Here is a 17,115-nt window from a genome sequence, read left to right on the forward strand (position 1 = left end):
CAATCTGCCACAATGTAGGGCGGTCTCTCAGAGAGGAAGACACTTGAGATGGATTTTGAAGGACAGTTCATCAAGGGGAAGATGAAAAAGGCCTTCCAGGCAGAGGGAACAGCATATGCCAAACCAAAGAGTTATTAAATAGGGGTTTGACTTAAAACCACTCACGTTAGAGCGGATGAAGACTTGTCTGGGGATGTTTCATAGGAACTATGCCCAGCTGATGGCTGGGTTCTGGGTGCTGAATTAGGGAATTAAAAAGCTGTCAAGGACAGATGTACCTTCTCTCTCCATCTGTATTTGGGATCATGTGGTCTCTTAGTATTGCTTTGTTCTGACCAGGTGTTCCATTCCCCTGGATTCATGGAATTCGCTAGTGCAGTGAGGTGAGAGGCCTAGTGGACACCAATTCTCCTTTTGACTTCAGCAAGCTAGTTTCACTCATCTTCAGTATAAGTATATGGCCCCCAAAGGCCAGCTCAGGCTCAAATTCAGAGAATCTCAGTTTAAGCACCACTGTAATCTGACTATAGTTTCTGTTTCTTGGTTGGAACTTTCCTGGTCAGCTAATGTGCTTGATAGCTTTCAGGCAGCTGTTTGAGCCACAGTCCAGTCCACCAACATTTAAAGTGAGAGCAAAGGGCCAGTGAAAGGCACTGGACTGGATGGGCTTGACAGGCAGGAGGAGAAACAGAATCTCGGGAGCCAGGGGTCAGAGAAAGGATTAACAACCTGAAAGTATATTTCTGCCTGAGGCACTCAGTCTTACCGTTCAAAACATTCCTGTAGTTTAAAGGCTGTACTCTCTCTGGAGCTTCTCTTTTAAGATATAATTGTTCTTAGTGGGGCAGAAAACAGCCCCTGGCACCTGAGTGAATGGGTGAGAGCACTTCAGAAAGGGTGGGGGAGAATTAGAGCAAAAAAGTGGAGGACTGTTCAAAGACACCTTTTGTCAATTTGCAGTTTTTATTAGAGTGTAACGAGCAATGGTGCCTGGGCAGAGAGTTATAGAAGTGTCCTTGGCTTGTCCTTAATGTTGAAGGTTATAATAGGTCATGTGGTCTAGTGTATGTTTCAATAAAATGAACAGCAGTGGTGGAGGGCAATTTCTTTAGGCATGTGACACTCTAGTCTTGGTTGCTCAGGAGAAAAACGCAATTATGGGCTTACAGGCCTTCAGCTACACCTAGTGGCCAAGTAGTGAAAGGAGAAACTATTTTATTGTAATCATATTTTGTCCTGGTTCTTTAGCTACATTACTTTTACAGTCAGTTACAAATTATTTCTTGGGTAGTTACAAATTATGCTCTGTGATTCCCTCTATATATTACTTTTGACTAGTCTGTTAGTTTGTCATCTAGCTAAACAACTGATTCTCCAAATTGGAGGAATGTTGTGGTGTGAAACAAAGAAACTGTGTGTGTTGGGAAGCTGAGGGGAGGGAAATAAAATGACAGCCACGTGCCTCCTGCTCCTTGACAGCCCTTAAGGACCTACTTACAATGTTTCACACTATCTGGCTTCCTCTGCTTTAGCATTGTGTAAAGGATTGTCTCTGGGAAAATAAGCAATAACAGTGATGAGGTTAATAATGATGATTATGGTTCAGGAAGAGTCATTTGAAGGAGAGAGAGCGTAAATATTTGAGAGTGTTATTTATGAGGTTGGAAGAATGAACTTAATCTGTACGAAAATAGAACAGAACCTGAAATTGTAGACCTGATCAAATTATTTTCAAGAATGTTACATAGTCACCTATGTCTTTGCAAGTGCATGTCCTAGAAATATGTTGTGGGTGATCATTTTTTGATATTTGCTTACAGATAGGGAAATCTCAGCAGTCAACACTTATGGGCATTTTGACATTGAAGTGGAACATTGACTGACATGATTGCAATCCGTGGAGGACTGACTCAACTGGCTCAGGTCTATAGCACACCCCCAGACTCACAGTTAGCTTGGAGAAAGAACAGCAAGAAATGATACTTTGAAGGAGTTTTATGTAATATTTTACTCCAATATTTTACTTTCCAAAGGGAGAAAAATGATAGGAATGGCTTTACGTTTCCTTCATGAGGATTTGAATACAGGATATATTAATTAAACATACACCTTCATTTCACTGATGGAGAAACGTGAGCCAGTAGGGATTGAATTACCCAGCTCTTTGGTTGCAGAGCTAAGGCTGCAACTCAATGGTTTTTACTCCTGACCTGTTATATTTTTTAATTCTAACTATTAATGGAAGAGTTCTCCATTTCAGTAGAAGACCAAAGCAGAAGGAATTGGGCTTATACCTACATCAAAAAAGTTTAGATAGATTGAGGGAGATTAACTGTAAAGTAACTAAACACTGTATTTTCTTTATTCTAAGATGTTCAGTTTTTTAACATATTAATATTCTGAAATCAGCCTGAATCTTATAATCGTGTTAAGTCATAGTTGCTTCCAGGCAGTGTGTCAAGTTGTGATGTGGTGTCTTTACATGGAAGAATTTAGCCAATGACATTTTCATTTAATAGATTACAGAGTTGACAAAGCTAAGGTGCTGGCTTAATTTCTGAAAGAAACTATTTACTGTCTAACTATATACTGTTTATTAGTATATGTAATTCAACTAAGAAGAAAAAAAGCAAAATTACAGTTTAAATCACTGGTATTCTTTCAACTTCAGGTGCTAACATGGTGAAAGTGTCAGGAAGGATTCGGCTGACTCATCACAAATGCTATCCTTGCACTGTCAGGGGCCACACTTAAGTTGGAAGAATCTTTATAATGGGTTTGAAAAAGTACAGACTGAAATCTTGTGAATCCTAGAAGAAAGTCATATGTAATTGTATAAATAGATAAATGTCATAGCTGTGTTAGTATAGCTTACAATTTGTGTACATATAATGCACTGGGTTTTTCCCTGAAGCGCTCTTATTAAGTTGTCTGATCAGCTTGCAATCAGGGACATCTAAGAATAGGAGTAATTTGGGTTAGAACAGCCGCATTACAGAACACTGTCTTGGAAGCTAGATCTGTAAAACCACTCAGCCTCCTACTGGCTGTTTCACCCTTGAGCAATTTACTTCCTCTCTAAATATCAGTTTCCTTATCTAAAATTGAAATAATGACTTGTACCTTACAAGAATATTGTGAGGATTAATAAGATTGTGTATGTAAAGAGACTACCACAGTACCCACTACATCACAGGTCCTCAGCAAAGTTAGCCCAGCCACAGGAAACTTGACTCAACAAAATGATTGAAGTAATGCTGGCTGAAGGGTGCATTTCTCTGATTTGGTCCCATGTAATCTAAAGAGTCTTTCTGACCATTGTTAAAATCCATGCCCCAATAGTTAAGAACAGTTTTCAAAGTCTTTTACATTATGTTTTACTGGAAGTATAATGTATTTAAACAAGTTCCCCAATATATAATAGTATGGCATATGCTCTTTTTTTCCAAATTACTGCCCTCTTTTACCCTCTTCCATTCTGATCTGCCTCCTAGAGCTGCCCCCCATCCAGCTGAGAGTCATTACTCTAAAATATGTTATCAGATAGAGGAAGCTAAGAAAGGTTTGTATATTTATTTTACCTAAAATATTAGGAGTACAGCAATTCAGTCACTTTTTACCTCCTGGCCTCATCATCCACATAGTTGCTAAACACATTGGGTAAAGAGAAGAAATGTGGAACTAGCCATCATCCTGCTTATCTTCCTTCAAAGAGTCATTCCAAGTAAATGTAATGGGACAATATTTACAAGGTGACCTATGGATTTTCATGCACAATTTTAGCACTCTGTGTTTTGTCAACATGGAGATACTAAGTGTCAGAAAGCCAAGGGAGAAAAATTATTTTAAGAGGTTGGTTACTAGAAATTTAAAAAATCTCCGTGGGCCAAGCTGCATGGAGGAACACAGGGCCGTATTTTATACTGGTCCCCCTAGGGAGATATGGGTTTCCCAGGTGACTCAGTGGTTAAGAATCCACCTGCAATGCAGGAGATCCAGGAGATTCGTGTTCAGTCCCTGGGTCAGGAAGATCCCCTGGAGGAGGGCTGTATGCTTGCCTGGAGAATCCCATGGACAGAGGAACCTGGAGGGCTGTACAGTTCATGGGGTCCCAAAGAGGCAGACACAGCTGAAGCAACTGAGCATGCAGCTTTCATGCTAGGGAGATAGAAAGGGAAAAGGCTTCAACAGCCCTGACCACATTTCCTTTACTCTGCTTACTGTCTCCTACAAGTGTTCACAAACTAATATCACAACCTGGGGTTGGCCATCCTTTGACAACCTTTTCTGATTTTATGCTACTTTGACTTTAACTCAGCCCGAAAGCTGGCTTCCCAACCAGCCTTCAGAATGGATTGACAGGATTCTTTTAGCACTATTAACTTTTAAAAGCCACTCACCTATTTGCATATCTCCTGTAAGGCGCAGCATTCCAGCCTGGTCTTGCCACAGGCTACTTTGGAGCCAGAATTCCTTGTCTGCTTTGTTCAGCAACTCAAAATGTCATCAAGGAACCCCTCTACTTGAGCGGGCAGGAAAGGAAGGATTTCAGGGTGGAGTACAATGGTGAGGCCATGGGAAAATTCCAAGAATCTTGTGAGGCGCTGTCCTCACCCCAAGTCCTGCCCTGTCTCACTAATCTTTCAGATGAGTTCAACCTCATGAAAATCAACAACATATAAAGCCAGTAATGGTACTCAGAGTTTGTCTTTCACCTGCTTTGTTTCACTCTGCATGCCTTGGTTTACCCAAGCAGAACTCTCCAGAAGCCCTCCCAAACCAACCCCTTGGGACTGGCAACTTTCGTGCTCATCTTAGGGAAAGAAGTAATTGATAAGGATTCAACCTCCAAAAAATCAATATCTTTTCACTGAAAATATGAGAATGGTTAGTTGAAAATTCTTTTTTTTCTGGGGATCATGGATTCAGTTCCTCAACACAATAGAACCCTACTTCTCCTAACTTCTCTTTATTATGTTCACAAATAGCAAAATACTATAGAAATTCACACCCTCAACTCCTAGCACATTTTCAGTTCATTATTTAGCATTATTTATGAATTTAAATCTTCCTGAGAAAATTTTTTTACTTCAGGCGTCAAATTTTTTCAAAAATATAGGTGGGTCTTATTGGCAAACTAAAGTTGTTTATGGACAATACACTATTTAATAGAAAATGTCCTTATATTTCTTTTTCTAATTTAAATGATAAGAATGGCTACCAGGGGAAAAAAAAAACATCATTTTTCTCCTTGCTATATAAAAATAGGTCAGGTAATTTAAGCCCGTCCATTGCTATTAAAATTCTGACATTGCTATTGTTCCTTCTACTCTGAGGGGAAAAGACAAACAGGACACATGATAATAGGGGTTCACTGGCTAAGTTACTTGATGAACTACCTACGGGTCTCTTGCTTCAACCTGCCTGGGAGTTCTCATTCAGGTGATAGTGGTATAAGTACCAAAATGATGAACACCATCTCTGAGGCTGTGTACCGTCTCTCTTGTGCTAGTAAAACAATAGAGGAGAGGAGAAAATTGCCAATGGCTTGAGTCCTAAATTCCTTGAATTCTACATTTATTTATTTTGGGGAGACAATGTTATCTGCCAAGTTTATTTTAAAGTAAATTTTACTGAATCGATTAGGCAGCAACTCTCATTCTCATTAAATATCCTGTGGCCCTTTTCACAAGATTAGAGCCCATGGCTTGATCACATTCCAATGTAGATAATTGCATTGTGCATTCCTAGAGATTCTCCTGTACCTTTCTAACCCTGTACATCAAGTGCATTATTATTTGCACTGATTCCAAATCAGCAGTTCTGTTTTGAGGGTAAAGAGTGCGTCAGCTTTAACTGACAGGCTAAAGCATTGCTCATTACCTTTTAGTAAGAAAACCCCTTAGCCAATGTCCATTTTGAAACATGAGGCAAGTTTCAAGTATGTACATTTAATCATAAGTTAAGGTCTTTGGTAAGTAAAATACTTTTCATAAAGGGTGTTTATTTTGGAATCTTCTTCGATGGGAAATTTGTTTTCTGAAATATATGCTGTTTGCTTCAAGAAAGAAAATGAAGTCTTCAGAAATGGTAAAGCAACAACAATAAAACAAATAAACCCCTCTTGAGCTCTTAGCTTTTCTTTGACCTTCTAAATAAATTCCACAAGGGGGCGAAAACACCTAATGGTCCAGGACTGCAAAGTTTATATTTCAAAGCCGGCCACCCATAATAGATTAGTGGATTAATATTTTGCTCTAAAGGATCTGGCCTTTAATGTACATCAATTTATAGCTATCCCAGTTTACAGTAGTAAAAGTCACGGAGACCATAAACTTCACAATAGATGTCAGCCTTCTGGTACTAGTGCTTTAGACTAGCACCCCATAAACAGTGGTGATTAGGTAACTGTTCTTCAAAGACCCATCCATAGCTGTAACATCTTTATCAGCTCCAGCAAAGATACTGCTACCAGGATTTTTAGCAGCCACAACAGAGATACAAGCTTTTTATTAACGTGTTCTTATTTTTCTGATGTGTTTCTGTGATATTTTGCTGTGGCTTATCAATGATCTCTTCTTGAAAATCAAAAGTGTATTTGTGGGCAAAACTTAAAGAACAGAAACTCTTGTACCATATTAGAACTTTTTGAAAAACAGCCAAGGTACAGAGGTCAAATTTCCCCATATGCTATAAGCAACTTAGTAGGTAGGAAACAAGACCACAAAAGGTTTTGCAAATGTCTACCAGTAGCCCGGTGATCTAGGTCACTGTACAGGTTTCATGAATCAGGTTGTTAAAACAAGGAGTTATTTTTCTTTGCTTAAGAGACCTGCAGAAATCCCATAGAATCTACTCAGTTGTTGATCATGAAAGCGTTTTAATGAAATAGGGATCATTCAAATGAAGGGGTCCGGGGAGTTTGTGTTTGTACTGAAGAGAAATTGAGTTTTTCACCCAGCCCTTCTGGTTGAGTCCTGTGTTCTGGCAGAGATAGGCTATGGATCTAATAATAGTTTCTTGGGCTCTGCATCTTCACATATGTGTTCCGGCCTTAGAGCAGCAGGAAGAATTTAGTGACAGAGCAGGTGTTGTGGCTTATTCCCTGGCAGAATAAATGGTGAAGGGTGGTGGCAAGACAATTCTCTTGCTTCTTTCTTTATGTTAAAAAACAACAACGCCTCCAACAGCCTTCCCTTTTGTCATTTTTCCTGGCACAAGTGAAAAACAACTACAATTGCTGTATTAATATGTATGCAAACATTTTTTTTTCACTTGAGCCTCTGGAAAAAAAAAAAGGAAAAAGAAAAACTTACTGTGAAAATGCTTAGCCAGGAAGATTTACTGCTGATCACAGATTTAGTATTGACATGTTTGTGCTGAAGAAAACTTCAGCTTTAACTGTTAATGTGGGAAATCTGGATTAGCCTTTAAACGGAGTGAAGAGTTTTGAATGATGGTATATTTTCAGTGAAATTATTTACTTGCAAAATAATTTTTAATAAAGAAGTGTCAATTATAGAGACATAAAAAATCCAGTGGAGTATGCATCTTAATAGCCTGCCTTGGAAACAGAATTATAGAATAGGTGATCTGAATTTTACTGAAATCAGCCTTTATGTCAGACTCCCTGTAATTTAACATGTCTCTATACCCTTGTCTCCTGATTTTTTATTACGAAATATGAGATTTAAGATTAGAATCTGAGTCTAAATGAAATGTTCTTTTACAGGATTGTGAGATTTTCCACAACCTACATTTCTGTACTCCTCCAGCAGGTTATATATAACTTTTTTTTTTCATGAATGTAGATATGTTGATTTTATGAAGGTAAACATGAAAGGGAAAACAAAATTCATTCTCCTGCCATTTGGGATTGTTTGAAATTTTAACAATATTACTTTTTCCTTTGCTTGATTATACAAGGCAAAACTTGACACCTACTTCACTGTAGTTATGTCTTCTTGATAACACATGCAGGTAAAATTAAAGAGGATCTTATTGTTATGTCCTTTGCACCCAACGCGTGTAACAGTAAAAGCTCAGAATCCCGGAAATCAGGGCATGCTTGAGAAGGAACATCTTGTGAAGACTCTTAATTTGACCTTTGCATCAACCTTGCTGAGTAAATTTTAAATATTGTAAGAGAAAAAAATAGAAAACCTCAAGGTGGAATTCCAGCCCCCTCAAGCCAGAAAATGTGTGCCTGTCTTTAGTACTTTTGCTGAGAAATAAAATTCGTCACTAGAGATAAAGGTAGATTTATATTTTAATGCCATCCTCATCAATCTCCCAGTATTTTATTCCAGTGTACCTCCATTTAAGTAGTTGAATCAGGTATAACCAGAAACACTTGATTTCCCCCTCCCACCCTGTGAAATAATATTTGTAACGTTTAGTATTACAAACCTAACTCTGGAGTACACTTGAAGATGATGGCAATTAAGAAAAAAAAAAAAATTGCTCTTTGACAACTTTGCAGCTTTTGATTAAACCACACCAAGAGGCATGTTACAGTGATAACAATGAAGCATTATGCCAATTATGTTAAATCCTGCTCTCCACTTTAAGCTCATCATGACCTGTTTTAGTGTCCTGTAATTTATCCTTTGGAATGCTGACTCTCCTCAGTAGTGTTCAAGAGGAAAAAACAAAGCCACCAAAGGGAATAACCACCCCCAAATGACTTCTAGAAACAAGTATTTCTTAACTTTTTATTGACATTGGCAAATTAAAATAGAATAAATTAACAAGTATTTTTTCAAAAAAATGTTTTGTACAAAAATACTGTCAAAATTTCCTAAAAAGCTTTCAACACAGTAGTATCTTTTCATGTACTGAATATAACTATTAGCACAGTGTCAAAAATGTTGAAGACAGAAACAAAATAAAAAATCTGTGAAATGTTTGCCACTGACGACATTCCACACCCTATTATTGTCTGTACATATGGGGGAGGGGGACAGCCACCTTGAAAGTGAACAGTTACGACTTTTCCTGATCCAGAATGGTTTGGCCCACATCTGTTTAATCTTCCAGTTAAGCATATTTTAAAAATTAGTCTGTACTCAAATGCATAGTTAAAAATATGAAGCGAGATGGCAGAGTTTGTGCAGTAATATCTGCCCTTCAAAGTTCATGCAACCAACTAATGCAATTTTTCCTTTTCCTTGTAAATCTGAATGCAGTTCAGTCATTTGAAACCATCTACAAAATCCACAAGATTAAGCAGTTTGCCAAGATTAATATCTAACAGTTGAGCACTGGGGAAAGTGAGGAAATAAGGAGTAAAAACAAACAACAAAAAAGACCCAAGTTAGCTAGGTATTTCAACTACATAAGGGAGGTGAATGTCCAGGCTACAAAAACGAAACAAAAACAGAAAAAAAAAAAAAGTGGCAGCAATTTTTTAAACCAATTTGTACAAGTTTATAGTTTACTTTGTTTCCAAGTTCTCAAACCTTTCACGCTCTGAAAGTGAGATACTGTGTCTAAAGGGAATGTTTTTTTAATTCACACCGAAGAAGTTGGGGGATTTGATTTTTTTCCGCCGGGGTTTCGATCGAGTCAACAGCTTACTCTGCTGGGCTGTTGTTTGCACACGAAGTCCGTCATAAAATCAAACTCGTTTTGCCCCAGCCAGAGTTCGGGCAGCTCCTTGATGCGGTCCAAACCCATTTCTATCACTAAGGACATGAGCACTTCCTCGTCGATGAAATCAGTGTCTATGACATTGGGCGGCAGCACTGCAGCGGGGACGTGGGCCACGGAGGCGGGCATGTTGCTGCTGCTGCCGCCGCCGCTGCCGCCGCCGCTATTGGCGCTGCCCGCGCCGCCGCCCGAAGTGCCCGCGGAGCCGCCGGGGGTGCTGCTGCCGCCCGAGCCGCCGGGGGTGCTGCTGCCGCCGCTGTGCTTGGGGTTGCAATCTCGGAAGTGCTGGTTTGTCCCGTTCATCTGGTGGCCCGCAGCAGGGTGCAAATCCGGCATGTAGTGGTTGTGGGGGTAGGGGTGATGGTTGAAATACTGGTTGTTGAGCTTCTGCAGCTGCATGCTGGCTGGCAGGGAGCCTCCCTGGCTGGCCACCGGGGGGCCCATGAACTGGGAGTTGTTAAACCTGGCCGCGGGGGCCAGCGCGCTCGGGGGGTGCCCTCCGTTTACAGTCCCCGGCCCCATCGCGTGCCTGATGCCGCTCGAGGCATTCATGTTGCTCGCGCCGTAGTGTATGTGCTCGCCCATCAGGGCGTTGAAGGCGTGTTGGGGCTGCTGCTGCTGGTGATGATGGGGGCTCGGGAACTGCCCCATACCCATGCGGTGGGCAGGGTGGTGGTGCAGCCCGTTGGTGCCGTCGGGGAAGCGCCCGTGGTTCATGGCCATCATATGGTCTGCCATTTCCAGTCCTGCAAGTGAAAAGGGCAGACGGTAAGACCCGAGCCACACGTGTCGCCCACCACGGCGCACCCCACTTTTCCTCTCCTCTGGCTCCCAGGTTCATCCGACGCGCTTAAGCTGCGAATCCTCATCCCGAGGATCCCACTAGGAGTCTGTGCACCCGGGCTGCCCACCAAGGAAGACCTGCCATCCACAACAGAAGATCTGCGCGCTGCACAAACAGCTCTTTCCCCTGCGATCCGGCGGGGGACCCAAGCCCACACCCCCCTCTGGCTCCCCGAAGTCGCCTAATAAAGGAAGTGCCCCATAGCCCAGCCGCGAACTTCAGGCATTAAATCAGCCCTCCTCATCCTGTTGTTGCACATCCTGTTGTTATTCCCCAGCTCCGCCTCGCGCTCTTCCTCCGGGCAAACCCAGCCCTCGGAGGACTGGCCTGGCAGGAGCCCCAGCCAGCTTCGCCCGCCGCACTTACCTTCCGTCCTTGCGATTTCTGCTCTGAAGACCGAGGGCGGGATCGTCGGGTCCAGGACCGGCTCAGCAGCGCATAGAGGGGGCCTTCCTGGCGTGCAAGGCGCTCGCAGTCGCGAAGTCGGCGCCGAAGTCTTGCAGCAGTCGCTGGGGCAGGATCGGAGCCGTTCCCTTTTATTTCCCCTCTGCTGCACTCACAGCTCGGCAAGACCGCCCGGCAGCTGCCAACAATGAGCTGTGTTTCTTAGGGCTTTGGCCACAGTTAATATAAGGGATTTCAGGAAGGGCGGAGCGAGAGCCTCCCCGGCGGGCGGCGGGCAAACGCGGATTCCGGAACATCAGGCACGCGGGACCGGGCTGGGCAGCCGCGTCCCCGCGGCCGGAGGCACGTGCGCAGAGCCTGCGGGCCCAGGCGCCGCCCCGCTGCCCCCCGATTCTGGTTTCTTCCCGGCCCACAAATACCAGGCCAGACCGCCCCCGGCGCAGAAAGTCCTCCCTGGACGCTCAGCCCGAAGGTAGCGCCCGCCGCGAGAGAAACTAGGAAAACTCACCGCCCCCCTCTGGCCGAATCCCCACTTTGAGCTCACCTAGCGACCTGGGCTGCCTTCTGCGGGAAAACAGGGTTCACACAGCGCCCCCTGTTTAGTGCCTTTCTGCCTCCTCGGCTTTGCAAAAGCCTACCCAGCTTGCAAAGCAGGGCTGTGTTTACCCGAGTGGGTTTTTAAGACCCGGGCAAATAATGCCCCCTCCCCTGTGCGCGCTTTCCTGGACTGTGCCTTTGTGTTTTTATAGGAGCAGTAGGTAAACCTGATCTAGACATTCTGCGTGTAGATGCATTTCCTCCACTCCTTTCAAGGACAGGAACTGGGGGCGGGGAGCGGCAGCGGCGGCCGCTGCAGGTGGACCGAGCGCGTTCGCGGGCTTCGCCGCCTCCGCTCCAGCGCCTGGGAATCCGGTCCGTGCTTTGGCGGCTGCTCGCCGCTCCCGGGGTACGTGTGCTTCTGCTAAGTTTGCGTTTGCAGCCCTTGGTAGCTTTGGCATCCGAGCTGAGGCGTCTCTGCTCTGTAAACAAACTCAGCGATCCTCGTCCCCAGATCCACCTTTTTGCACACACACAGTTTCTTGCTTCTGCTGTTGCCCTTGATCCGGGAGGTGGGGGTGTGTGCAAACTTGCACAGCCTCCCTCCGGGCTCTGCCTGACGGTTTGGGGTTGATTTAGAAGCGAACGGGTTTGTAATTAAGAAATTCGAGGGCTGAGTAAGGCTGCTGAAGCTGGAAAAGGAAAACAAATAGATAGCATGGTAATCGCTTTGTAAATAAAGTCGTTCTGGAGGTGGGCACGTAGCTGCACGTCCCGTACGGCACCGCGCGCACACACCGCTCGGACTCTTCCTTTTCAGTGAAATTGCTCACTGGGCCAATAGGCGATAATAATAACCTTGCTTCCCAGAACGCGGCACAACTAGCCTGGTCGTCCATTTGGCTCATTGACTTGCAAATAAAAGCCCTAACGCGGGCCTGGGCCACTACCCAGTCGGAGCTCTCTTGCTTTCTCGAATGGGGAAGCCGAATTGTTTCCTCAACACCGTGATGAGGTTGCTCGGAGCTTTTAAATTGCTCTTTATGTGGTAAAAGTGCGTTTAGCGCTCCGAATAAGGACTTCTCTTCAGAGTTGTTTCTTCATAACTAGATATCCATTGACGACTTCCTGCTGTGAAGAGCAAGTCCCCCGCCTCCCTTTTTTTTCCCTCCCATCTTGCTCACAGGACTTTTTAAGGCCCTTCTTGAAGACTGGAAATTCTGATACATTTCCCCTTTTAGGAATTTGCAGAAGAGAGCAAATCCTGATTATTTGAATCTATTACCCCTCTGTCTTCCTTTAGTTATATATGTGTAGAATAGTTAATATGTGGATTTAAACATTGTTACTGTCTTCCTCTCTTTCCTTTTCCACACCCTCCATCATTTATAACCGTGCGTGCAATAATTTTTAAACCTCAAAAATGTTTGCTTTTTGGAGACTTGTTCACAGGAGCACATTGCAGTTTGGGTTGCAAGAATCCCCTGATCTCTTGTCCACCCACGACATATACCTGTAGGTCATGGGCTTGCAGTTACAGAATCAGAGGCTTGAGGGAAAAACAAAAAACAAAACCCAACAAACGTGATACTTCCTATCAAAAAAATAGACTCAAAAATACTGGTCAAGCCTCCCCGCCCCCGCCCCCCCACCAAAAAAATATTGCCAGATAGATTGTTTACTTCCCTTCCTTGTACTGCAGTGTCTTGCGACACAAGGACCGGCTCTTGAATGTCTAATCTAAATTCCCCTTGAAACCATGAAGGAAAGGTGCAGCTCCAGTGGTTCCACAGACTATTGAGAAATCCCTTGAAAGGTCACCTCCCCATCCCCCACCCCTTAGAGGGAAAAGAAATTCCTTCTGGGACCAGCTGGTGAGAACATGGTGTGCTTCGTCCATTTATTCATGCATCCAGTGAACATTTACCAAGTGCCGGGCACTCTTCCTAGCTCTTGGAGAGACAGCCAGGACAAGAAGTCATGGTCAAAAGTGGAGATGGACAAGCAAGCCTTGGACACACGTTGATAAGTGTCACAGCAGCGCTAAGCGCAGGGACTTCTGGAGTCCATAGGAGGGACAGTCTGGACTTCCAGCCCTGGGAAGGCTTCCCAGTGGGAGTGGTGATAAGTGCAGGCCTGACAATGAGTAGAAGTTAGGCCATCCCAGGAGGGAGACAAAGGTGAGAGAGACAAGGTTGGAGGAGAGCTAGACAGGCTGGATCCTACAGGCATTTGTCCCCAAGCTGAGAAATTAGGGTTATGTCTTGAAGGTAAAGAGAAGTGAGTGAAGGCTTGTGAACCAGTGAGATGATCAAATTTTCATTTTAAAGAGGTCAGGGCAATACTATGGAGAATGGATTGAGAAAGTAAGACTGGGAGTGGGGAATCCAGTTAGGGGGCCATTACAGCCATCCAGGGGTATGTAAAGCCCGGTGTAAGCAGGGGCTTATCCTGTGGACTGGGGTGAGGCAGTGGGGCCGCATGTGGCCCTGAAGGTGCTGTACAGTTGTATTTCTTTTGGTTGTATTTTTTTCCTAGGGCGCTCAGGCTTAAACAACAGAAAATTATTGTCTCACAGTTCTGGAGTCTCGAATTCCAAGATCAAGGTGTTGGCAGAGTTGGTTTTGAGCGCCGGTGAGGGAAAATCTGTTCCATGCCCCTCTTCTAGATGTGGTGATTTGCTGACCATTTTTGATGTTTCTTCGCTTACATGTGTATCACCCCAATCTCTGTCTTAATCCTCACATGACATTTTTTCCTTGTGTGTATGTCCTAATTTCCCCATTTTATAAGGACACCAGTCATGTTGGACTGGGATCTATCCTAATGACCTCGTTTTAACTTGATTATCTCTGTAAAGACCCTATCCCTAAAGAAAGTTCTTCCTAAGGTCCTGGGGCAGAGAAGGCAATGGCACCCCACTCCAGTACCCTTGCTTGGAAAATCCCATGGACGGAGGAGCCTGGTGGGCTGGAGTCCATGGGGTCGCAAAGAGTCGGACATGACTGAGCAACTTCCCTTTCACTTTTCACTTGCATGCATTGGAGAAGGAAATGGCAACCCACTCCACTGTTCCTGCCTGGAGAATCCCAGGAACAGGGGAGCATGGTGGGCTGCCAACTATGGGGTCACATAGAGTCGGACACGACTGAAGTGACTTAGCAGCAGAAGCAAGGTCCTGGGGGTTAAGAGTCCAACATTTTTGGAGGGCCATAATTCAACCCATAACAGTGGTAGAGAAACTGTGTAACATGGGATCCCTACCATCGTGGAAGAAAGATGTAGGCTGGAACTCTCTTCCCAGCTCTCTGCACTTACATTCCTTCATGTGCATGCTCAGTCTGAGGCCTTCCTGACTATCTTCCACAACTAGCAATATCCCTCTTTGCTTGCCTACACTGGTTTGTTTTTCCTCTTGGTATTTATCCCCACCTGACTTGTTGCATATTCAGTTTTCACTGTCTTCCCCAGCTGGAATGAAAGCTCCAGGAGAGAGCAGGGACTTAACCTGTTTGGTTATTCTGTGTCTAAAACAAGTCTTTTGCTGATTAGATTAATGAGGGAATGGATGGACGGAATGAATAGAGCAGAAGTACCAAGGGAACCCAAATAAAGGGCTTGAGGAGGGCGTGGTCAGGGAAGATTTTTCTGGAGAAGGTTACTTTCCAGGTTGGCAGCATAGAAATCTAGCAGAAAGGAGAACAGCAGCTTACCACTGTCTGCATTGTGGCCTGTCACGGACTCGAGGAAAACTCATCTGTTTTCGAGGATCATTGGCTGTTGAGTAGGGAGGGAGGGCCCTGTTGGTGTGAACTTTTGATTGAAACAGAGCTTTTAGAGGTAAGCCTTGGGCTTCAGCTAAACTGAATTGAGGAAAGGCTGACAGAGGGGCCGAGTTTCAGAAAATATACACAACAGTTTATACTTGTATGGTGGAGCCAGGGTGAGGCTGGGGGGCAGCATGGGTTCTAATATTGGGTTTTATTATACTTTCTAACGGATCTCACCTAATCCTCACATGAACAAGTACAGATTACTTTCATCACTTCAGGAAGGAGGATTTTGAGAGTTAAAAAAAGCCCCAACCTACCCAACACCTATCTTTTCAGAGGGATTAGGGAAAAGGGGAGAGAAGGACTCAATCAGAGACAGACACTGATACTCTGGTTTCCCTTCAGATCATATAAATCTTTTACCTTTTGCTAAAGATTTCTGTGGACAGAGACCGACACTGGTTGGGCCCATTCTCCTCTTCCCCTCCTCCCAAGACCTTGACTCCAGGTCTTAATTGGAGAGAAAAACACTGCTGCTGTCTCGTCCCACCATCCACTTGGCCACCATAACGAGGCAGGAGCCTCTGTTTGAGCATGAAGTGTGACAACAATCCCTATTTCTGCCTTTCTCCTTCTCTCTCCTATTCTCCCTCATTCACAGGATGGAAAATTCTATTTTGCTGGTCTGTGGAATAACTGGGGGTAGGAAGAAGCCCTGTATGCAGCCTTGCATTATCTGCAAGTTGAGTTAATAATGCCTTACACAAATGTGTCTATGTCAAAATAAGATCTTCATACAATTTTTAAACCTATGGATTTTGTTCTAATTAATAAAGTACAAATTATTGGAAATCATGACTAAACTTGGAAGAATTTTTTCTGTCTTCATGTGTTTTCACATTTGATAGTTATTTTACCATGGAAGCAGGGGACAGTGAAATGTTTTTATTAAACAGGGGTCTTAAAACTTGACGGAGTTGATGCTATCTCACCTGAGAAGATGGTTGAAGATTCCAGAACATCATCTCTGATTCAGTAGATTGGGAGTGGGGCCTGAGGATCTACATGTTTTTAAAAAAGCTTTTAAATTAATCCTGATGTTTAGTCCAGTTTGAGAACTACCAATCTTGTCCGCAGGTGGGTGATGACTGGGGTTGTTCTGAAAGTGATCGTGGGTACAGAGTAAGCCTGGTTTGTGCTCATGAAGTCCTGTTTCCCTGGATTGCTGCCCTCTCCCCCCACCCGCCTCGATTGGAGTTTTGTCCATCTTTGAAGGTCTAGCTCACATAACATCTCCTCTTTCAAACTTTCCCTGATCCCCAGATGGAAAAAGTTCTGGTGGCCTCGGTGCCTCCCAGGGCATTTTGCTCAGCTCTTCCTTCATGACTTGCCCAGGCTTGAGTTTTGTGTATTTGTGCCCGCCGCGGTCGCCTTCTGTGTAATGGCAAAGGTCCCTTGGTGAGCCCCCAAGGACTGCACAGTGTCTTGCATAGAGCAGCTTGTTTTAGTCTGCCTGGCATGTCTTAACAAAATACCACAGACTGGGTGGCTTAAACGATAGACTTTATTTTCTCACAATTCTGGAGCCTGGAAGTCCAGCATCAAGGTGTCAGCAGGGCTGGTTCCTTCTGAGGCCTCGCTCCTTGCCTTGCAGATGGCTGATTTCTACTGTGCCCTCAGCTGGGCTTTTCTTTCTTTCCTCTGTGCTGAAGTCCTGGGTGTAGCTTTGCCTGTCACCAGTCAGATTGGATTAGGGCTCACCCATATGGCCTCATTTTAATTTAATCACCTCTTTGAAGAACTTATAACCAAATACTGTTACAGTCTGAGATGCTGGGAGTTAAAAATTCAATGTATGAATTTTAGAGGACACAATTTAGCCCATAACATGCCTCAAGTATGTTT

At 44.0% G+C, this 17,115-nt stretch overlaps 1 protein-coding gene across 1 annotated transcript; it reads right to left on the bottom strand.

Annotated features, from left to right (window-relative positions):
- Positions 1 to 8,700: 8,700 nt before the first annotated feature.
- CITED2 (Cbp/p300 interacting transactivator with Glu/Asp rich carboxy-terminal domain 2) lies at positions 8,701 to 11,103 on the bottom strand. The gene is made up of 2 exons (XM_043888464.1): positions 10,862 to 11,103; positions 8,701 to 10,397 (listed from the first exon to the last, which is right to left on the bottom strand). The coding sequence occupies exon 2, from the start codon at positions 10,387 to 10,389 to the stop codon at positions 9,568 to 9,570; it is 822 nt and encodes a 273-aa protein (XP_043744399.1). The 5' UTR covers positions 10,390 to 10,397; positions 10,862 to 11,103; the 3' UTR covers positions 8,701 to 9,567.
- Positions 11,104 to 17,115: the final 6,012 nt, after the last annotated feature.

This window comes from Cervus elaphus, chromosome 26, assembly GCF_910594005.1.
Source record: "Cervus elaphus chromosome 26, mCerEla1.1, whole genome shotgun sequence".
NCBI lineage: Eukaryota > Metazoa > Chordata > Mammalia > Artiodactyla > Cervidae > Cervus > Cervus elaphus.